The sequence below is a fragment of the Eubalaena glacialis genome, chromosome 9 (genome assembly GCF_028564815.1).
Source record: "Eubalaena glacialis isolate mEubGla1 chromosome 9, mEubGla1.1.hap2.+ XY, whole genome shotgun sequence".
NCBI classification, from domain to species: domain Eukaryota; kingdom Metazoa; phylum Chordata; class Mammalia; order Artiodactyla; family Balaenidae; genus Eubalaena; species Eubalaena glacialis.
The window spans coordinates 71,275,176-71,298,783 of NC_083724.1; the positions used below are offsets into that span (position 1 = coordinate 71,275,176).

Below are 23,608 nucleotides of genomic sequence, written 5' to 3' on the forward strand. Positions count from 1 at the left end.
TAATTACATTTCCATTACCTGGTTCTTACTGTCACAAAATATTTAGTACCCTTTTTATATAGTTATTGGATAATAAGATTCTATAATTCTCTCAAGAAAAGTGAATGATATACTGAAGGTACAGAAATTATTCAATTAGTCAATTATTCACGTATATTTTAGAACTTCAAAGAAAGGAGCATTTTTCAAGAGTATAAGTGATGACATATATGACTTATAGCAATTAGCAATAATAATTCAGTAATAAATAATCTGAAGCATCACTGGTTCTCAATTTTCTTGCCTTATTTAAATGATTTACTATATTTTTGTACCTTTTATCTCCTTTAAGGTATGTATATGGCTTGATTAGATTTTTTAAAAAAGGAATATGGGGCATTATTTGTGAAAATGAAGGTCTATTCTGTTTTCCTCAGGGTCCTCTTTTAAGCCATCAAAGTCTAAATAACTTGTGTAATATTAACAAATACTCTTTCAGGGTTTGGAAAAATGCTTAATTTTCTAAGTGTGTCTAATGTTTAAGGTGGGGTTAACTCTGGGGACAGTGACATCTGTCTATAAAATAGGTTATTCTAGAAAAATACAGAACATATTACACATCACTCCCCTCCCACAGATCAGCTGCTACTTGGGAACTCAGAAGTGAAAAGAAATAGATGTAAATAGATGTAATTTAGGTTAACAACTTTGGTTTCTTAGTTTAACAGAATCTACTCCAGTTAAAATCTTATTTCTCATTAACCTTACAGGAAAATAATCAGGCTTCACACAATATAAACTTAACTTGTGTAAAATTCACAGCTTTGGTGAAACAGGTCGTGAAGAGTATACATACTAAAAACAACATGTGAGAAACACAGACTGCTGTATATGTCAAGAGTTTTGGGGAGGAGAGCAATTATTGCATGTCATGGATTTTTATGAAATACTAGGTATTTTTCCACCTGTGTTGTGTTTACTGCAGCTGAATCCACAGCCTCTCCTTTCTTATGTCACATCAGAGTGCCGTGCTTCACATTTTCTTCTTTTTAATGGGAAAGACTCTGAGGATGTCTCTTCTTTCTGAGTAAAGATGACTGTAGGTAAAATACATACCTGATGTGGAGAAAGAAATGGCAAAAATTAAGACTGATTAACCATCTCTGTGGAAAGAACCATGGTTTTGAAATATAGAGTGCTGCCTGGAGTCCAGGGAGAAGACACTTGCAAAGGAGACTCAAAGAAGGAATACTTAAAGAGTGTCCAGATTTTCTGCAGAAGGGGAAGTAAAGCAAACTCTTCCATCTTACTGTTCTGTTTATTGCAAGGAAGGAACTTTTCTTTAGCTCTCTCCATTTCCCCTAAAGTTTTACATTTGTCTTCTCATGTGTTGTTCTTACATACCTGATAGTTGTTATCTTCTAGAGGTAATAATTATCTTAAGGACTTGTGAAGGTTAGACCTGGAGAAACTAAAATTCAACAACAGAAGCCTGTTTCCCAATTTCCTGGACAAATTAATTAATTGATTAGATTTTCTCAACTGTAAGTTTTTGTCCTATATATTTTTCTTGAGCCTTTAGCACCTACTCCCACTTGCCTGCTAGGAAATGCTAGCACATAAGGGCAAACAAACAGGAAGCAAAACAGATATAAATGGGAAATCCAGAAATAGCCAAGTTTACTTAGTTTGACATCGAGATTTTCTTTGTAGATGCTTGTGTTTGTGGTGAAAACTTTTATATTTCATACACAAAGCAGTTACATTTTCTACTAGTAAAACTGTTCTTGTTCATACAGTGCAAACAGTGATATATTTGATTTCATGATGACCTGCAAAAAGCATTATAACTTCTAAATACTTTACTAACAAGGTCTAGTTCGTCATGTCAGCCTTCTTTTTCCATCTCTCCCATGTTTACAGACCCTTCTACTAAGGTAGATGGCAGCACAAACCAAAAAGCACAGAAAGAATACAAAAACAAAACAAAACAGAAAAGCCACTTACCTATAAAGAGCATCATGAGATATATTTTCAGCACATATGGGAAATAGATGGATAAGTCAAAGGGCAGCTTTGTGGAGTAAGTGCCAAATGATTCAAAATAAGGCAGTGACTGATAGATGGCAAATGCTGTTTAAAGAAAAAAAGGAATCATGAAGGTTTCCCTCCTTAACTTGCTACAGGGATGTGTATATATGTATGCATAGTTGAAGGATATTCTGAATTTGATAATGACCATTTTGTGATAATTGCTGAATCCTTTTGCCAAAGCTATAGTTTGATATAGAAATCCGCTGATCAGATTGGCAAGGCCATTACAGCAATGTGATTTGTTGAATTTTGTCCATTTTTAACTTTATTATGCCTACACAAAAACAGTTTACAGTGTTTCTTTTTTTATTGAGGTATAGTTGATGTACAATATAAGCTTCCGGTGTACAGCAGAGTGATTCACAATTTTTAAAGGCTATACTCCATTTATAGTTAATATAAAATATCAGCTACATTCCCTGTGCTGTATAATATATCCTTGTAGCTTATTTATTTTATACATAGTAGTTCGTACAGAAAATTGTATCTCAAAATACCTGTCCTCTTAGCCACAAGTAGGGGTTACAGACGAATGAACATGGAAAATGCTTCATATATTCTCCTCTTGGAGTTTCATAACACACATTGGTATAGCAGAGATTCTGTCAAGTTCTGCAATAAAGAAACTGGTTTCACCCATTTCCTCAGCTTAACTGGTCTCGGAATAGCTCTTTCTTCCTCCCCATCCCAGCAGTACTTAATAAAAATTCTGAGGAATCGTGTGAGAAATGCTGGCCTAAGTTATTTTGAGGGAGGAGGCTCGTGTCAAATAAAAAGAGATGGACATTCTATGAAATTGTGTCCCATGTATAGACTTTGTATAACATTTCATGGAATAAAATGATAATGTACTATGGTTATATAAGATGTTCTCATCAGGGTAAGCTGAGTGAAGGTACATGGGAACAATGCACTGTTTCTGCAACTTATTGTGAGTCTAAAATTATTATTTTTTAATTTCCTTTTTTAAAAAGACAGAGGAAAACCCAGGTGCCCACAGCTGTTAGAGCCAGAGAGTGGAATCGGCACAGAGTCTGCAACTGACACTAAAGCATGCCATCTAAGATTTCCATGGGCAGCACCTAAGTCTCTGGCATTTTATTAGTATAGTTGATTTGATTATGAATATGAACTTGGTTTTTGTCTTATATTATCAGATGGGAAACTATAGTTATTAAAAGATATTAGAATTATCAAAAGTCAAGCAGGTTTTCTTAACTACATGTTTTTATACTTTGGGACATTTGAAATATATAGAAATATATAAAGATAAAATTACTACGCTCTACCACCCAGAATTAATCATTATTGATATTTTGTTATACGTGCTTTCAAAATTTTTCTGGATATACTTTGTTTTTTAATTGCAAGAATAAGTTTATGAATCTAATTTTAATAAAAGAATGTGCATTTTATGGCAACTATATATAAACATGGCTTTCCTAAGAAAGGAGAATGCTTACAATTATAGAATAAAAAGAAAAGTTTCCTATATATTTACTCATTGCTATTTTTAGGAAAATATTAGTCATACTTCTACTTTATTCCTTTATATATTCTTTATAGTATTTTTCATATTATCTAACAAATGAATGTACTTAATAAATAAATGTTTCAATGAGTGATGGATTTTGTTCTCAAATAAATGGCCAATCCATTTTTTATGGTTTTCAAGAAGATTATTCCCTAGATTCTTTTGGCATAGTCTGTTTGGAAACAAAACAGATTTTTAAATTATATCTAATGTGATTTACTATGATATAAGCTCCTTTTCTCTGCTCACGGGTAGACAGACAACATGTGATTATATCATATATACTTTATAATTATTGCCAACGTCACCATCATTTTATGTTAAATATTTCTGTATGTTTTCCCTTAGTTACTTAACATGTGCTCTCTTAATTTCTTTATGCCTTTGGTTTTCAAAAACTTGTATCATGTCTGTTTCAGAGTTCCTTACCAGTCTGCTAAATGCATTACAGAGGGAAGCAAATATTCCCCAAATATCCTCAAGCTCTTTGCAAAATGATGCTTTTAATTATTTGATTTTAAGCTTTAGGTTTACATTTAGGCTAAGTAATTAGCCTACTTCACATTGTATTTAATAATTAATTGTTTCTTGAGCATGTATACTGGGTGCATAAGACAAAGGAAGAAAGAAACAAAGACAACTCCAGATCCCCATGGAGCTTAGAGGTTAGACAGGGAAATAGACATTAATCAAAGAATCACACAAAGGTCTAATTACAACTAAGATAGGTATTACAAAAGAGATTCATTGGGGGAATTAATGTTGATGAGGAAATTGAGGAACGCTTCCCTGAGAAACTAATGACTCATCTAAAGGTAGAGTTAACTGTCACTGGCAGAGAGTAGGCAGCATGGTAAATGGTAAGTGGGAAGGCTAGCCCAGCCAAGAGGGAACTGAATTTCTATGCATTACAAATAATCACTGAGTCATTAAATGTTAAATCCCCTTTGGATGAGTAAACAGACTTAGAGAGGTTAAATGATTTACCCAAACTCTGCAAGTTAATGAAGTTAAAGGCCCTCAGATGTCCTCATTCCTCATCCAATATTTTGTCTACTGTGCAGAGCTGCTTCCCCCTTAACTTTACTTTTTAATGTTTTGCTTCTTTGCATCAAGGGAAGTATGCCAGGAAAGATAACACTGAGTCAGCTGAACAGTAGCAAAAATAGTAACTTAATCATCAAAAAGTTTTGTGAATCATTATAACAGGATTGCTTTTGTCAGTAAGCAATACAGAAAAGTCACTCTTTTCTTACCTTCAGCGAGAACACACAAAGGATAAATCGGCATCCATAGTGTTTGACTGAGCCATGTCAAGACAGCATAGGATATTCCAATGACTGATAACATGCTGTAAGTGTACCTGAAAGGAGACGAGTTCGCTCATAAACATCATTTGCTGCTGATGTCTGGGAAATAGCAGGAGAAGAAAATACCTTACTGTGTAATTGAATACACAGATAAAACTGGAGAGTACACAAATTCCTTACTTTATTTCATGTAATGTAAGCAGGAGAAGAGGTAAAAAATGGAGAGAGAGGAACCATGTCAGTCTGGCTTATCTTATGGGGTGGATCATGGATAATTATAGAGGGAAGAGAGAAAAATGTAACTCTTATCTCCCAGCAAATTACAGTTACAAGTTTCCTCAAATAGTGACTTCAATTTCACTCAGAAGCCAAGCCCATTTTATGGAGAGGCTAAGTTTTTAAGACAGACAGACTTGTAAATATCTAGGTAATGAATTTAAAAAATAAAAAAAAATATGTGCCATCTTGTGTGAATAATTAAAGAACTGGCCTTAGGAGCTTGTTTTGGGTATAGGAGGTGGTTTTAAACCTGCCTTTATGATGTAATAGATGAAGGAGTCAAAATCTTTTCATTTCTCAAGCTTAAGCATACATCAGAATCACTCAGAGGGCTTGCTAAAGCACAAATCGTTAGGCCCTATCTCCAGAGTGTCTGATTCAGTGGACCTGAGAATTTGTATTACAAACAAGTTCCAGGTGACGCTGATGCCACTGGTCCAAGGACCATACTTAGAACTACTGGAAAAGGCAGTGCATACATATGGCAAAACAAAATTCAAAACCTTGAAAACATGAATGCAGAAAAGTAAATCTTTCTCTCATTCCAGGACCCTAATTCCACTCCTCAGAGGCAATGACCAATGCCAATTTCTCATATATTCTTTCCAAAATATGTTTGCATATACTTACCTATGTGTGTATATACTATATATAATATACATCAGCAGTGCAAGCACTCACCAAACATAGCATGTTATCAAACTTTTTATTCTTTACCAATATAAGGGAAAAATGGTATCTCACTACTTTGATTTTTTTCTCTTATTACAAGAGTAGGTAAGAATCTTTTCATATGTTTAAAAATCACTTCTGATGAAGTCCAATGTATCTCTTTTTGTTGTTGCTTGTGTTTTTGGTATTAAATCTAAAAATCCATTGTCAAATCCAAGATCAAAAACATTTACCCCTATGTTTTCTTCTAAGAGTTTTATAGTTTTAGCTCTTCCATTTAGGTTTTCAATCCATTGAGTTAATTTTTGTATGGTGCAAAGTAAAGGACCAAATTCACTCTTTTGCATGTGGATATCCAGCTGTCCCAGCACCATTTGACCAAAAGACTATTTTTTCCCCATTTAATGACCTTGGCATCCTGTCAAAAATCAATTGACCACAAATTTGAGAGTTTATATCTGGACTGTCAATTCTATCCCACGATATATCCTTATGTCCGTTATCACACTCGATGTGTGCAACTTTGGTTGCTTTGTAATAAGTTTTGAAATTGGGAAGTGTGAATCTTCCAACTATGCTCTTCTTTTTTGAGATTGTTTTGGCTACTCTGGGTTCCTTGGGTTTCCATATGAGTTTTAGAATCAGCTTCTCAACTCCTGCAAAGAAGCCAGCTGGGATTCTGATAAGGATTGCATTGAATCTGTAGATCAACTTGAGGAGTGTTCCATCTTAAAAACGTTGTCTTCAACCCATAAACACGGAATATCTTTCCATTTATTTAGATCTTCTTTAATTTCTCTGCACAATGTTTTATAGTTTTTAGAGTACAAGTTCTGCCCATCTTTTGTTAAATTTATGTCTAAGTACTTTATTTTTTGATGTTTTGTTTTCTTAATTTTATTTTAGGATAGGCCATTGCAAATGTGTAGAATACAATTAATTTTTGTACAGTTGACCCTTGAACAACACAGGTTTGAACTTCACTTATATGCAGATTTTTTTCAATAGTAAATACTACAGTACTACACTATCTGGGGTTGGTTGAATCCAGATGCAGAACCTAAGATACAGAGGAACCCTCTATACAAAGGGCCAACTATAAGTTATATGTGGATTTTCAACTGTGCGGACGGTCAGCACCCCAACCCTTACGTTGTTCAAGGGTCAACTGTATATTAATATTGTATTCTACAACTTTGCTGAACTAGCTTATTCTAATATTTTTTAGTGAATTCCTTATGATTTTTTATGTACAAGATCATGTCATCTGCCAGGAGAGATAATTTTACTGCTTCCTTTCCAATGTGGATGCTTTTACATCATTTTCTTGCCTAACTGCCGTGCCTGGAACTTCCAGTACAATGTTGAATAGAAGAGGCAAGAGTAGACATTGTTGTCTTGTTCCTGATCTTTGGAAGAAAGATCAGTCTTTCATCATTAACCATCACGTTAGCTGTGGAGTTTTCACAGATGCTTTTATCAGGTTGAGGAAGTTGCTTTTCAAAAAGTCATTCTAGGGTAAATTGGGAAGATAATTCTGCCCCCATTTTACAGAGAAAAAAAATGAGTTTTAGAAAGGTTCAGTACTTAGGAATTTCACTCCTAAGTTAAGAGAAATGAAAACATATGTGCACACAAAAGCTTGTACATGGATGTTCACAGCAGCATTCCTCCTGACCAAAAAGTAGAAACAACCCAAATGTCCACTGACTGATAAATGAATAAATAAAAATTGGTATATCAATATAATGGAATATTATTCAGCCATAAAAAGAAATAAAATAGTGATACCTGTTAAAACATGGACAAACCTTGAAAACGTTATGCTAAGTGAAAGAACCCAGTCACAAAAGGCACATATTATATGATTCCATTTATATGAAATGTCCAGAATAGGCAAATACATACAGACAGTTATGTTAGTGGTTGCCAGGGCTGGGAGGAAAAGGGAATTGGGTGAGACTGCTAATGGATTTGGGGCTTCTTTTGGGGGTGATGAAAATGTTCTCAAATTAGATAGTGGTGATGGTTACACATGTCTTTGAATGCACTAAAATCGACAAATTTTATACTTTAAAAGGGTAAATATTAAGGTCCATGAATTATCGCATTGCTGTTATTTTTAAGGTTGTGTGATTTGCCCAAGATCATATAGCAGGTAAGCAGTGGAGGTGAGGTTCATCCTGAGATCTTCCACTTCTATGTCCAAAAGTCTTTCCATCACATCACGATACCACTCTCAATGCCAAAACCACTTTGTTCTCTAATGGGTCTACTGAGCTTATCTGAGACTGAATCGACACTGAAAGAGTTGGGCAAACCAGAGAATGAAACATCAGAAAGCCACAGTCCCAGATGAGGCTCCATGTCTCATAAACAGAAAGTCATGGGCTACAAAACTCCCTGAAGTTTGCCCTAAGTCCACAAATCTTTCAGTTAAAAGTGAGAAATAACTAAGTTATATATAACAAAGAATTATAGTCACTTTAATTCAACAAAATATTTCATTAAATTCATTCTACTTAGAATATCTTAACTCAGCCAAGTTATTGACAATATAATAAAGAATTTATATAACCTCAGCTAAAATGCTAGGGTTCTTTTGTTACCCATCCACATTCAGATCTTTCAAGCAGGAGGGACAGTTCTCATTTGCGAGAGCTTGAAGTAGCAGTTAGGAGCCTCTCCAAAGTGAGCCACTGAGCAAAGGGCTAAGCAATTTTACACCACTGCTGGTAGAGATAACACACAAAGTTTTAGAATTAGAAGGAAACATAACACCATCTGGAGCAAGGGTTCTTAACCTGAGGTCCAAGGATTCCCAGTGAGTCCATGAAAGAATTTCAGTTATTTGAACCCGCTGGAATTGTATACAAATATGTTTGTGGAGGTGTGTTTTTTCCCCAGAGAGATAAGGCCCTATATTTAAAATATTCTTGAATTCTAAGAAACCAACTTTGTAAATTGTGACTATGATAGAATAAAAGTCTTGCTTTGCTTATTAAAGTAACACATACCAGAGCAATTGCAAAGAACGCCTTTCATTAGCAACAGCTGCGAGGTTTATTCCAAATTGGTGTATGCCAAGTCTTCTGCTGGGAACCTGATGCAATGATTTGCTCTTGATACCATGGTAGGTTTCCATTATCTTTGAAATGCCCATTACATAAAGCACTAAAAATACATTTCCATATCAAGATAAAATAATATGAAAAGGGGTTATGTATTTCTCTCTCATTCAGAGTAACCAAATGTAATAAGCAGCTATTACTGGCTTCACTGTAGAAAGCAATTTGGCTTTGTTTTAAGAGATTATTTTGCCTCCTTACCTAACCATATCCAATAGATTCCAAAAGATGAATAAAACACACACCACGTATTTCTCTTGGACTTCCTCTTGACTGGTGATCACCACAAAGAGGATGATTATTCTCTCAGTGAGCTAACAAAGAAATAGCAAAGTCAAGAATTAGGATCATCTGTTAAGCAGGTAGGTAATTTTCTAATTTTAAAAACTAGATTTCCTCTTAAAAGTATGCTTTAACTATAAATATATATACTACACAGTTAACATGATCTCTGAGGGAGCAGGGTTACAGATGAATTTCATTTCCTCCTTTTTGTTTTTCTACATTCTCCAAATTATATGCAATGAATAAAAAGATAACATATTTCATCTGAATCAGGGCATGTCCCTTCCTGTGATACATGCACACATGGTTTTTACTCACTTTGACAAGCTTTTATTGAGTGTCCACTATGTATCAGATGCTAAGACTACATATATAATGAAAGCATGGTCCTTGCTACACAGGGTAGCAATGGTAGGAGAATGTGGGGCAGTAACTATAACACAGTGTGAATAATGCTGTCATTTAAAGGGCTATATATGGGAGCACAGGGGAGGGAGATACCTGTCTGAGAAAAAGATGCAGAGAGATTTATGGAGGCAACATTTCAGTTGGATCTTGAGGAATGGACAGGGGTTTGTCAGGTAGACTGCATAGGAGAATGGGCATCCTAGGCCAAGGCAGCAGCCTGAGCAAAGAGGCAGAGGTGTGAAAACACACGGTGTGCTGGGGAGTAAGGAGAACCCCTGGGGGCTAGAGAGGAGGTGCACAGAAGGGAATCCTAGGAGATAAAATTGAAAATGTGTTGGGGGCTGGGATGTGAAGAGTTTTGAATGACAAGCTGAGAAATTTCCATTTCATCCAACAGGGAAGCCCCCGTAGTTTTGGGGGGTTTGGGGGGTTGTGCTTTGTTTTTTGTTTTTTTTGGTGGGGGTGGGTGGGAGGTGGGAGAAAGGGGAAGCGAAATAATATAATCCTAACCCACATAAGCTAGTGGAAAATGAAAAGAATTCAACAAATTCATATTTTTCCAAGTCAGTAAGCATCTATAAATCATTTAGAATGCACACACTTATGGCTCAGCTCCAGTTACTGACCTCAAAATATACATTCCTCTTTCCATTCTAAATATAATGTGCCTTCTTATGCCATATTAATATACTTTGTACACTCTGCATTTTTTGTTTGTTTTTAATAGAACATTTTACTTTCCTCACAATGGTCGAAGGAAAATATACCTGAGATTGAGGGAGCATATTAGTGATAAAGGAAAGACGAGGGCTGCTTTGTATTTTTCAATAGCTGTCTTTATTTTTAAAGCGGATCAAGGACTAAAGACTGGGATAATCTATGACTTAGAATCATAGTGTTAGTCCTGGAAAATCACCTAGTGCAGAGAAATCCAGTATTTGCCAACATTGGGCCACATGATCAGAAATCCACATGCAGAAGCTGTATCAGCGTGTTTATAACCACATTGGTGAGTCAAGAGGGCCCTTGCTTGGCTAAGGAACTTAGATATGATTCAAACCTTAGTCAATCAATGGAAGCTACCTACATGGCTGTTTTTCTTTTGTCAGTCTTTCTTTACAATGCCCTAGTTTCTTGATTTAACCGTATTTATACAACGAATTAGACTTAACTGCAATGATAATTACTGAATGATCCAAGCTTGCTGCTATGACACCCGGCAGCCTTCGGATACAAGATCTTAGCAGCAAACAAGTATTTAGGCACTGCCTAATCCTACATTTGATCAGTGCCTGCTAATTAGGAAAATTATCTAATTTTTGACAAAAATCTCAGGAGATACACACATGAATGCATACACACATATTTCTAATTACATGGCTGACTACTGAAAGAGAGAACATAAGCCACCTTTTGATAAGATGGCTCTCTAAGGGCCCTGCTAGATACTTGCCCAACCCCACCTTTTTACAAATAAGGAAACTGGGAACCAGAGAAGTTAAGTGACGTGCCCAAACTAGTGGCAGACCTGGAAACATATATATCCCAAGTCTCCTGGTTTCCAGAGTTGTAGGCAATCCCTGATGTCAGGCTGCCCCTCAACTGATGAGTAGGGAGGGAAAACTCTCCTAAAAGAGAGAGACTGGAGCTGCACAAAGAAACTCACTCTGTTTAAAATCATCACGTGAGGGACTGTGGCATGTTAGTGACGGTAACCTGATTGCAGAGAAATCAGCAATCAGCATGCCCCCCAAAACACAACCACATACATACAGGAAGGTATGTGAAGGCCCTCCCCCCCATACGATGTCAGTCTAATTAACAAATTATCTGATGGTTATTTAACTCTAACTTGACCATTCAATGGCAATATAATGGGAGAATTTAGGAGGCAATATTCTTAAATTGGTAAAAAGTCAATATTTATTAGTTACTTTGTGCCAGGTTCCAAACACACGCCATCTCATTTAATCTGCATAACGACCCTAAGAAGTGCTATTGTTATTATCTGCCTTTTACAAAGGACACTGCATTTTACAAAGTGAAAGTGACTTGCCTATAGATATGGAATCAAAGTCTAGACAATGTCATTCTAAATTCCTTGTTCTGAAACACTAAGACATTTTCACCTTTGTTATTTTATGGGCTACACCCTCGCATAATGTCTATGTTATAGTCTATTCTCAAAAAAAAAAAGCCTCTCCTGAAAAGTTAAACCTTAAAACAAGAACGTACTTGATTTTCTAAATCAACACCAAAATAATTTTGAAGAATAGACTTTTAAAATTTATTACTTTTCTTTACATATAATAGTTTGACCAGTTATTTGGAGCTTTACACTTGGGAAAACTTAGCACTTTGTCATTTTAAACAAATCCTATGAGAACATGACAATTACTAATGAATGGTCTTGTAATGTTTAGTGCAACTCTAACAGGCAGAATAAAAGCACAGTAAAAACACTGTAACTTAGGCCAAATTAAACATAGTGGTAATGCGGTTAACTCAAAAATTTGGTAACTACAAAATAAAAATATTTTGCATTTTTATGTTCTATTTGGGAATCCTGAACTCCAGATTAAGCAATGACTAAAACTGTTACTTTATAAATGGCATCTAGCAAATTAGTTATAAACTACTGAAGTAGTAAAAAATCATACTTCAACTAGAGAGAATTTCTACAATCTTAAAAATAAATTAGTTTTAGCCTCAAAGACTATTATATTACTAAAAGGATAACCCAAACTATTTTAAATCCTGTAAACTTTTGTTGAGAACTTCAGAAACATACCCTTAAATATTCAAATCACCACATTCTTCTGTAAGACAAAAGCATCTAAATACTATTTATATATTTTTACTTATTCATCAATCAATAGATATTTATTGAGTGCACTATTCTGAATCCCGGGGTGTATAACACCGTGAACAAGACCAAGTCCCAACCCTCATGGTATTTATGTCCTAGTTTGTGAGATAGACACTGTAAACAAATGTAGCATAATAGTGGAGTGTTCAGGAAAACTAGCCCAAATCCAAATTTTTGCTCCACCATTTACAATTTATGTGAACGTGGATATGTTATTTAACTTTTGTGTTAAGTAATTATGCTGGAGATAAAAATAAGCATAATTTAATGTAGTGATTAGTATATTTACAGGAAAATACATTTTCCTATATAATCAAGACTATCAGTGAATAAAAAAGTTAATCTCAGCATCTTTAAAATTATACTGTGAATATTGCTTTATAACTATCACACCAAAGAACTCCACTGATCAAATGCAAAAAATACCAGACAAGTCGAAAATCTTACATACAGAGTGAATTGTACGTAATAATTCATTATGTACAGAGTGAATAATTCATTCTCAGGGAGCATCAATGTTTTGGGAATCTCATAGCACAACACTATCCGCAGTACAGTTTTATCTCTAACAATATAAACATGTTCCCAGCTCAAAACTGGAGAGAAAATCTATATGACTTTATGGAAAAAAAATAATTAAATCTAGCAATGCAAAGAAGCACCTGTGTCATGGATTAAAAGAAATTAGGGTGAAACTCTGCTGTTTTCCTAAAAGGGTTTATTTTAAGACACTCTCCTTGGGTATATCCTTCATATGTGTTCTTATGAATCTGTGACTGTGAAATCTTTGGAATGATTTTCGGCAAGCAGACCCCTGCTTGTCCTTATCAGAAATAGGATGTGATATCGGTAAAAATAAAAATTGTTCTGGCAATTTGGGCTCACAAATGGAAGTTCTGTAGGCATGATAATTTGGGGGTAATAACTCCCAGTGTTTTGATTTATGGATTTAAAAAATTGTGTAAAATGAAGACACGTGCAGCGACGTTTATTGGGATGCAAAGGTAAGGAGGCAGAATTTAGCCATTTTAATTCAGTTATGTATGAAGTCTTTGCATTTCAAGCATTTCTCAAAAGGTAAAGGAGTAAAGTGGATAACTCTGAGGGTTTCCTAAAGGCACATCAGCCTAATGTCATAATACAAAGGTTAGTTTTGTGGATATTTTCCCCTCTCCTTGAGTTGAAACATACTAAAGCTGTATCAATAAAAACCTCTTTCTCGGGCTTCTGCACAAGCGAAGTCAGAAGAAAGCCCTTCAAAATCAATATTTCAGGGTTGGTGGTATTTCCGCTCCATAAAAGCAAGTTGTTTTGATTAAATATACTAAAATAGTTTCCCAATTCAACTTTTTTTTAAAAAATCAAGCTAATAAAATACGCAAGCTCGTTTGGGAGCAAGGCGTTAGAGAGGAGAGATGCCGAGTTTTCACTTATCACTTTTAATTATAGTTATATTCTACTTTTGGACCTTTTTTACTTTCCCATTTTATAAATTAAAAATACCAAAAGTTTACTTTATTTCCTGATATAATTTTAATTGGCATGTAATTGTTTCCAAAAATGGATGTATATAAACAACTATTTATGTTATCGTTTTGCCCTTTTCCTCTAAATTGTATCTTTAAAAAATACATAAACTATACATCTCTGTGTTAACTTACTATAGTCTTATTGTCAATGGGCTCCCCCCCGTTTCTTTTAGCAATTGTAATATTAGAAAATCAAGTGGCTTTTCCCTAACTGTCAAAATAAAGATGTGTATAAAACATTTTAAAATGTACAGAAGAAAACACAGAAAACAAATATACCCTCCTAAACACACACCACCGTCATTTGATACATGTGATTCTAATTGCTCAACTAGCGAAGAGTTCCTACCGCTTTTGGGAATTACTTATCTTGATATTTTGGAAGACCAGTTCCCAAAAAAGAGAATTCCGTTGTGACTTAGCAATCTCACAAAGGTAATGTCAAAATAACATCACAAATGAGCGGACTTGTTTTTCAACCTACTTGAAAGCAGCTAGACACCATGCATTTTTCCAGATACTATATGCAATCAGCTATGATTAGCCACATTCTTAACTAGTTTCTTCACTTAAAAGTGGGGAAACAGGAAAACCAAGAATAATTACACAACTTTAGACTTTTGTTTGGTTATTTTAAAGTTAGGGGCCTCAGAGTCATCTTATAATGAGGGAATTCTTCTAATTATCTGCAGAATTCTAATAAAAGAAGGGGGCAGAAAATGAAACTTTGGACCCGATGCTGTGTTCTTGAAGCTTTTTACAATACTATGTCCATTCTGAAAACCATAGAAAAGATAGTAAATGAATAAAAGAAACAGGACAGGTAAAATCTCAAAGAGATAAAAAGAGGAAGCCAAACACCACAACAAAAATTAACAATAATCAGCTCAGGATGAGAATGGTAATTGTCTTCGCTACTATGATGATCCCTGATTGCTCCTGACAACACAAACTTAAAAATCATTTGAGCCCCATCAACAGTAGACTTTGCCACCTCACCTTTAAATAAAAAGTGTCAGTGTATACTTGTCATTATTTTTTAATTACCAAACCAGGATATATTCTGATTACAGTGATCATACTTCCATAAGCCACTACAGTTTCAATTAATAGTGATTAAAATCACACTTAAATATTCTGGAATTTCTAGGACTGCAAGAAATCAGATTTCTAAGTTGTATAATACTTTCTATTTTTGGATAAGCCTACATACTTTCAGAAAGCATAAAATATATGCATATTTCCTAGACATATTCAAGATGCTCTTCTTTCTTACAAATTTAACTGTCCTGTTTCTCACTTGCATTTCCTTCTTTGGAAATAACTAAAATAACACTACTGTTAACTTTGAAACTGCTGTTTTACCATAAAATTAATATTATCCAATTTAGCCTAAAAAAGTACAAAATCCAAAAAAGTATGCCAAAAGAAAACATGACTTAGATTCAGATAAATTTGATCATACTCCAAGCAAAATAATTCCATATGACAGAATACAACTTTCATTTAACCTGGGTTGTTAATTCTGTTCTCTAAAATTAGCATTAGACGATGCTATATGCATCTTAGTTGTTAACAAATAATAAATACCTATAAATCTTTTCCTAAATAATATGCTTCTTCTGGGACAGATGTGTACCCCTTTTTATTTTGTAAGGAAATACATTTAAGGCATTTCCATCTAGGTCTTGGCTAGCTGACTACTCTGTTACTAGTTTGTACTCTAAATATTGCCCCAATTTTTATTTTACATTTGATATGTCAACACTGAAAATGTCTTCATCCTAATGAATACTATTTCTCTACTTTTACTGAATAAGCAAAATTTAAAATCTCCCATGAACTTGCAATGCTGAGTTCTTGATAGGCTCCTCAAGTTTATACTCCAATTTTCATCTTTTAAACTTTCATGGTATTTTAAGCAAATTTTAATACAAGGATCTATGCCACTCCTTCAATCAACAAAATTTAAGGTGTATGTTTCTGTTATAAGTACTTTGCTAGGTGCTGGCAATACAATCAGATTCTGATATTTCAAATATTTTTACAATGCAAATTGGTCACATTTTGTTATCCATTTTTCCAATTTATTTTGCAAATAGTTAAAATTATACTCATGTAAATACCTTTTCTGTAAATTTTAAACATATGCTCATATAGTCACTTAACCCTTATCTCTCCTTATGGAAAATACCACTTTTTTGTTTTTCTTGCCTTAATTCAGCAATGATTTCGTATACTAAATATCTACCAGTGACTTTCCCACCTTCCTTCAACCTGCCTTTAAAAGGAACAATGGTCATCTAGGGCTAGAGACAAATGATACCTAAAATAACAGCAATAGCAACCAGGTATTGTATTCTTTTTTTTTAAACATCTTTATTGGAGTATAATTGCTTTACAATGGTGTGTTAGTTTCTGCTTTATAACAAAGTGAATCAGTTATACATATACTTATGTCCCCATATCTCTTCCCTCTTGTGTCTCCCTCTCTCCCACCCTCCCTATCCCACCCCTCTAGGTGGTCACAAAGCACCGAGCTGATCTCCCTGTGCTATGCGGCTGCTTCCCACTAGCTATCTATTTTACGTTTGGTAGTGTATATATGTCCATGCCACTCTCTCACTTTGTCCCAGCTTACCCTTCCCCCTCCCCGTATCCTCAAGTCCGTTCTCTAGTAGGCCTGCGTCTTTATTCCCATCTTGCCCCTAGGTTCTTCATGACCTTTTTTTTTTTTTAGATTGCATATACATGTGTTAGCATACAGTATTTGTTTTTCTCTTTCTGACTTACTTCACTCTGTATGACAGACTCTAGGTCCATCCACCTCACTACAAATAACTCAATTTCATTTCTTCTTATGGCTGAGTAATATTCCATTGTATATATGTGCCACATCTTCTTTATCCATTCATCTGTTGATGGACACTTAGGTTGCTTCCATGTCCTGGCTATTGTAAATAGTGCTTCAGTGAACATTGTGGTACATGACTCTTTTTGAATTATGGTTTTCTCAGGGTATATGCCCAGTAGGGGGATTGCTGGGTCATATGGTAGTTCTATTTTTAGTTTTTTAAGGAACCTCTATACTGTTCTCCGTAGTGGCTGTATCAATTTACATTCCCACCAACAGTGCAAGAGGGTTCCCTTTTCTTCACACCCTCTCCAGCATTTATTGTTTGTAGATTTTTTGATGATGGCCATTCTGACCTGTGTGAGATGATACCTCATTGTAGTTTTGATTTGCATTTCTCTAATGATTAATGATGTTGAGCATTCTTTCACGTGTTTGTTGGCAATCTGTATATCTTCTTTGGAGAAATGTCTATTTAGGTCTTCTACTCATTTTTGGATTGGGTTGTTTGTTTTTTGATGTTGAGCTGCATGAGCTGCTTGAAATTTTGGAGATTAATCCTTTGTCAGTTGCTTCATTTGCAAATATTTTCTCCCATTCTAAGGGTTGTCTTTTCGTCTTGTTTATGGTTTCCTTTGCTGTGCAAAAGCTTTTAAGTTTCATTAGGTCCCATTTGTTTATTTCTGTTTTTATTTCCATTTCTCTAGGAGGTGGGTCAAAAAGGATCTTGCTGTGATTTATGTCATAAAGTGTTCTGCCTATGTTTTCCTCTAAGAGTTTGATAGTGTCTGGCCTTACATTTAGGTCTTTAATCCATTTTGAGTTTATCTTTGGGTATGGTGTTAGGGAGGGTTCTAATTTCATTCTTTTACATGTAGCTGTCCAGTTTTCCCAGCAGCACTTACTGAAGAGGCTGTCTTTTCTCCATTGTATATTATTGCCTCCTTTATCAAAAATAAGGTGACCATATGTGCATGGGTTTATCTCTGGACTTTCTATCCTGTTCCATTGAGCTATATTTCTGTTTTTGTGCCAGTACCATACTGTCTTGATTACTGTAACTTTGTAGTATAGTCTGAAGTCAGGGAGCCTGATTCCTCCAGCTCCATTTTTCTTTCTCACGATTGCTTTGGCTATTCAGGGTCTTTTGTGTATCCATACATATTGTTAAATTTTTTGTTCTAGTTCTGTGGAAAATGCCATTGGTAGTTTGATAGGGATTGCAGTGAATCTGTAGATTGCTTTGGGTAGCATAGTCATTTTCACAATGTTGATTCTTCCAATCCAAGAACATGGTATATCTCTCCAACTGTTTGTATCATCCTTAATTTCTTTCATCAGTTTCTTATAGTTTTCTACATACAGGTCTTTTGTCGTCTTAGGTAGGCTTATTCCTAGGTATTTTATTCTTTTTGTTGCAGTGGTAAATGGGAGTGTTTCCTTAATTTCTCTTTCAGATTTTTCATCATTAGTGTATAGAAATGCAAGGGATTTCTGTGCATTAATTTTGTATCCTGCTACTTTACCAAATTCATTGATTAGCTCTAGTAGTTTTCTGGTGGCATCTTTAGGATTCTCTATGTATGGTATGTCATCTGCAAACAGTAACTGTTTTACTTCTTCTTTTCCGATTTGGATTCCTTTTATTTCTTTTTCTTCTCTGTTTGCCATGGTTAGGACTTCCAAAACTATGTTGAATAATAGTGGTGAGAGTGGACATCCTTGTCTTGTTCCTGATCTTAGAGGAAATGGTTTCAGTTTTTCACCATTGGGGTACTGTATTCTTAACTAAGTCCTAGAAACTTATCCAACCCATTTTCTCAGTTATTCCAGAAGATACATGTTATTTTTACATCACATGAGAAAATGAGATTCAGAACAATTACATGACTTGTTTAAATTCATACAGCTATTAAGAGGTAGAACTGGAATTTAAATCCAGGTCTGTAGAATCCCCAGGTCTATATGATTAGATACTACACTACATAAACGTGAATGATCTCTCCTTTCCAATTGTATTCAGTAAAAGTGGCAGAATGAACAAGAAATGGCTGGGGAGTATTCTAATCTCTGGACATGGGTGAAGGGGACTTTTTTTTGGAAAATCTATTATTTTCCAGGCAATGTGTGTGGTGTCCTTTTCCCTACACAGCCCGATGATTGTGGGTAATATGACCCCACAGTGGGAGGCAGAGGAGCCAGGCACCAAACCCAAGTCTGAATGGCTCCAATCCTATGCCTCTCTGTCCTATACTGCTCAGGGCTGAGGCATAGTGAGAGTAGGAAGTGGATGTGAAATCTCATCCCAGCAGAGCATCACTGCAGTGTTGCACAGAGCGACAAGCATCATTTCCCTGAATGTTTTCCAACTGGCTATTATAAGTGTGCAATGTTTTAGGATGAGGTAAGTTTTTTATGGAATTCTCCTTGTTAGTGATGTGGGTTGCAAATTAGCAAAGGTTGGCTTTTTCACTGCCATAAAGTCAACAGAGGCTATAAATAGAACAAAGTATGCAACAAATTCTATAATACAAATAATGCGATTAAAACCTACCTGCAGAAACCTAGGCAGAAGATGGTCTGATTCAATGCCAACATATATGTGCAGCAACTCCAAGAGGGAAATAGATTGGCAAAGTCGCATGACAAGTCCAATTGCATAAAAAGTGTCAACCATTGAATCTGTGTCCAGTGAATTAAAAATAGACATGGTAAGTAAAACATAGATCACAACCCAAACCTATAAAGCACTTTGAAATACAGTTGAGACTCCTTACTTCCTTTTTCATAGTACATGTGAGAAATTTCCTAAACAGATTACTAAATTACAAAGACTATGTAACCAAAGAAAGCACTTTATATCATTGTACATTTTAATTGCTCCTCTTCCAGAAAGGATTTAAAACTTGAAAAAGAAGGCTCCATGGCCAAAGCTAAAGCATTTATTCCCCATTTATGTGATTCTAAAGCAATCCCAGCATAAAAGTATACAGCTAGACTCTAGACTACACCAGTGAAAACAGGTTGGAGGTGAGTTTATTAAAGAAGCTGCGGTGCCCACACCTTATCCATTGACAAGAAAATGACAGAGATGAGAAAATACGATTTCAGAGAAGCTTTATGGAAATGAGATTAATGATGCCATGATATCAAATAACATCTTACATGTATCTAGCATTTATGGCTCATACATATGTAGTCAGTGCTTTCTGGATTTCTGTGAGTTTTAAACACCGGAACTTGGGCCCATTGCAGAGGGCCCAAAAGAAATACTGCATCTGGAGAGAGCTGAAATGGAAGGCAAACAAATGTTCCTCTAAATAGGATAAATGTGTTGGTTTAAATTTTAAAATGAAATCCCGCCATGTTAAGAATCTTCTAGGGAAGTCTTTGTTGTCTTCACTCCCTAGTGATCATTCACATGATAATACTTTATCAAACACAAAGGGTGTCTCTTCTCAGCAGCTATATGAGGTAGACATTATTATCATCCCCATTTCGTAGATGATTCCTGAGGCATAGACAGTCCATGCTCTTATCCATGGCCCTGCACTTGCTATAAGAGAATTATCAGTCACACAGCTCCTTGAAGGAAGAAAGTAGCAGACGTTACTAGTCCAGGTGCTTGAGTGCTGTTGAGCTACTTAATTTATACATTGACTCAGGAACTGTACTGAACCCCACATAGTTCTTTTCAGTCTGCCTTCCATATGAATGGGTTGTGTTTCTTTAATAATACGTAGCTTCTATAATTATAACGGCAGGATAACAATTAAGAAATAAGTACACTGCTGACTAAGGCATTTTTCCTACTGGAAAGGCCAGGCAGCATAAGAAAGAGTTCATGCCTTGTTACTCATGTTGTGAATGACCTATAATATGCCCTCAAAGCCACAGCTAACTTCCAAGGTCTAGAAGTGATGTTTTTTCCTAAAAATATAAGGGGAGTTTTCCTAAGCCCTGTGTTTTCCTCTGCTTGAGGACTCCCAACACTCAGAGTTGAAATTCAAGCCTCAGGCTGTATCTTTGGAGGTTCTTAACAAAGGCAAGAATTTATCTGTAGATTTGCAGTAAGGAAAAGCAACATAAAATGGTTTATGGTGCCACAGAAGTAGATTAATTTTCTTATGATACAGATGTCTGAATTGATGAGCACAGCATGACTTTTCCCAGATATTTCCTAGACGTTTGTTTTTAGCTGAAACCAGCAGTTGCTCAAATTGTCAAGTTATGCAACAGTTGTAAACCGTGATGACACTTACCCATGTGGGGATGGAACATGAAAAGAATGTTATTTTGACAGTCAGAATGTTAAATGACAGTGATTCATTTTTTGGAAAACTGAAATGCATTTAAAATCTTTACTTTTTAGGAAAGTGGAGGAAGCTTATGACTGAAACCATTAATGCTAACTCCCATATAGGTGATGAGTCATCTACAAAGTGTGTCATTTTCTTATGGACACATTGCTCTTTAAAGGGACCAAATAGAAGCCTGGAGAATATAAAGTTTGTCTTTCATTTGTTAGTATTTTCCAGTTATCTGAAACCTGGGGAATAAAAAACAAGAGAAGAATTGGTTAATTACTGATTTGTCTGCAAAAAATGTTTTACTGGAATTTACAGATTTCCACAACACACACCAAATCTACTAAGGTTTGGTGCAGAACCAAAAAGGAAAAGTGAAATGGCACCACCCCAATGCCGTGTCTATGTTTTCAGGGCAAATGCCTACTCAGAGGGAAGCCACATACCTTTCCCTCATCTTACCTCCCCCCCTCCTCCAAAAAGGTTTTGGTTTTTGCAGTAAGAACAAAGTACGCTTACTGAAAAATATGGTCACTACATTTTAGAGAAGTGAAGGCTATTAGGTGCAGTTCATAGAAGTTAAAAAATTATTATAACCAGGACTAGGTGAAAATGAGGATTAAAAGTTAAAAATCCAAAACTGTTTTGGGCTTTTACCTTTTCCAAATGAAAAGAATCTGACTGTCATATTTGTGAATATCCATGAGTGGCCACAGAACTGGATTAAGTAGTAGATGAAAAGATAGGCATTCTTCCTATACCTACAATAAATACAGGAAAATACTTCATTTAAACATATTAAACACTTCCTTTATAATCACCCTTTCAGCATTATACACATCTTCTCACTAACTTACTGGCCAATCTGAGCAAGCAAGAGACAACTATTCCATATCAGTCTTCTATTTGGTTACCCCTCTAAACCCCATCAGATTTTGAAAGCACACACTATCTGCTAAAGTGACCATCCTGAGTTTGTTTAAAGACAAATATGGTTCTATTTCAAAATCCACTTTCATCTTTGATAAACCTCTAACCTTGCTGCTCCCCAAGGGATAAAAGTAAGCATTGCAAAGTAGGCTTTGAATATTTTTGAAAAGAAAATATGGATGGAGAGGGGCTGATGTGGTCGATATGTGTCCCTGCTAAGTACAGAACTTGAACTTGATAACTAGTTTATAGTTACAAGAGGGGAGTAGCAATGGTGGCATTCCCAGGTGGTGGATAATTCCGTCATTGGACACACCTGACTTCTGAATGCATTATGTGATTGGGGACAGTGTCTCACCACCGCCTATTATATTTCGCAAGAGCAGATAGCTTCCTTCACCAGACACACAGAGAAAGCAGTTTAGTCACTTGGGCCTGATATGGGAAGTCAAGCTGGCTTTTAAAATGGGTTGCTGGGGAGATGACTAAGAGAAGATTGACAGATACACGTTTGAGGGAGCTAGAGAAAGCACCGTTTGAAGCGTTGCCTCTGGTTCGGAAAAGCGGTGGGAGTGGCCCTGCCCAGGGTAGACAAGATTTTTCTCCTAGTTGGAGATGTGAAACCTCTGGGAAATAAGGCAAATTAGTTGGGAAGCAGATACAGTGTAGCTTGATGATTTTACTTGGGCACCCCTACAGATGACTCAAGTACTACTAAATGAGTGGGAAAGAGGAATTCCTCCCTCAAACCTACAGCAGAATCACATGGCGCGTGGGTTAAACATACACATCCCAGGCTCTACCCTCATACCACTGAATCAGTTTTTCTGGAACTGGGCCCTGAAATCTACACGTGTGATTGGTGTTTCTGCAGCAGGTAGAGAAAGTCAAGGGAAGGGCTCCAGGTCGGCGGAGGGGGAAGAAAGAGAAAGATGGCAAGAGAGCGCACAAAAGGAAGGGTGGCCACGCAGCCTGTCCTTCCCATTTCCTCAGCTATAAAATGGGGGAAATAACAGTTACTCCTAGGGTTGTCGAGACAACTGAATTAGCTAATACCTGTCCAGAGCCCCAGGGAGTGTGGGGCGTAAATTTGCTCGGGCGCTGGCCGATGCTCCCCCAGCTCATCAGTATCGGCACCACCCACCTCCCCGTTCCCCACCCTCACCCCCGGCGGCCCCTCCTCCCGCACCCCCTCCTCTCCCTCCTCTGCCGAGCGCCCTACCTGGGCTGCAGCCAGGCGGGCAGCTCCACGGGTCCCATGGGCCGCCGTCTCCAGGCCCTCCACGCCGACCGGGAAGGAACACCCGCCGGGAGCGCGGGAGGGGCGGCCGGGCGGCCGGGCGCGGAAGGGCGGGGCCTCTCCTCACGCAGCAATTAACCAAAAAAAAAAAAAGTTCCTGAAGTTCCTGCGGCGGCGGGAGCCAGCGGCA

At 36.3% G+C, this 23,608-nt stretch overlaps 1 protein-coding gene across 1 annotated transcript; it reads right to left on the reverse strand.

The window, feature by feature from the left end:
* Positions 1-772: 772 nt before the first annotated feature.
* HACD4 (3-hydroxyacyl-CoA dehydratase 4) lies at positions 773-23,522 on the reverse strand. Its single transcript, XM_061199097.1, has 7 exons — positions 23,401-23,522; positions 21,906-22,009; positions 19,496-19,623; positions 9,198-9,310; positions 4,864-4,970; positions 1,987-2,112; positions 773-1,095 (listed from the first exon to the last, which is right to left on the reverse strand). Exons 1-7 carry the CDS (start codon positions 23,436-23,438, stop codon positions 1,013-1,015), a joined length of 699 nt encoding a protein of 232 aa, XP_061055080.1. The 5' UTR covers positions 23,439-23,522; the 3' UTR covers positions 773-1,012.
* Positions 23,523-23,608: the final 86 nt, after the last annotated feature.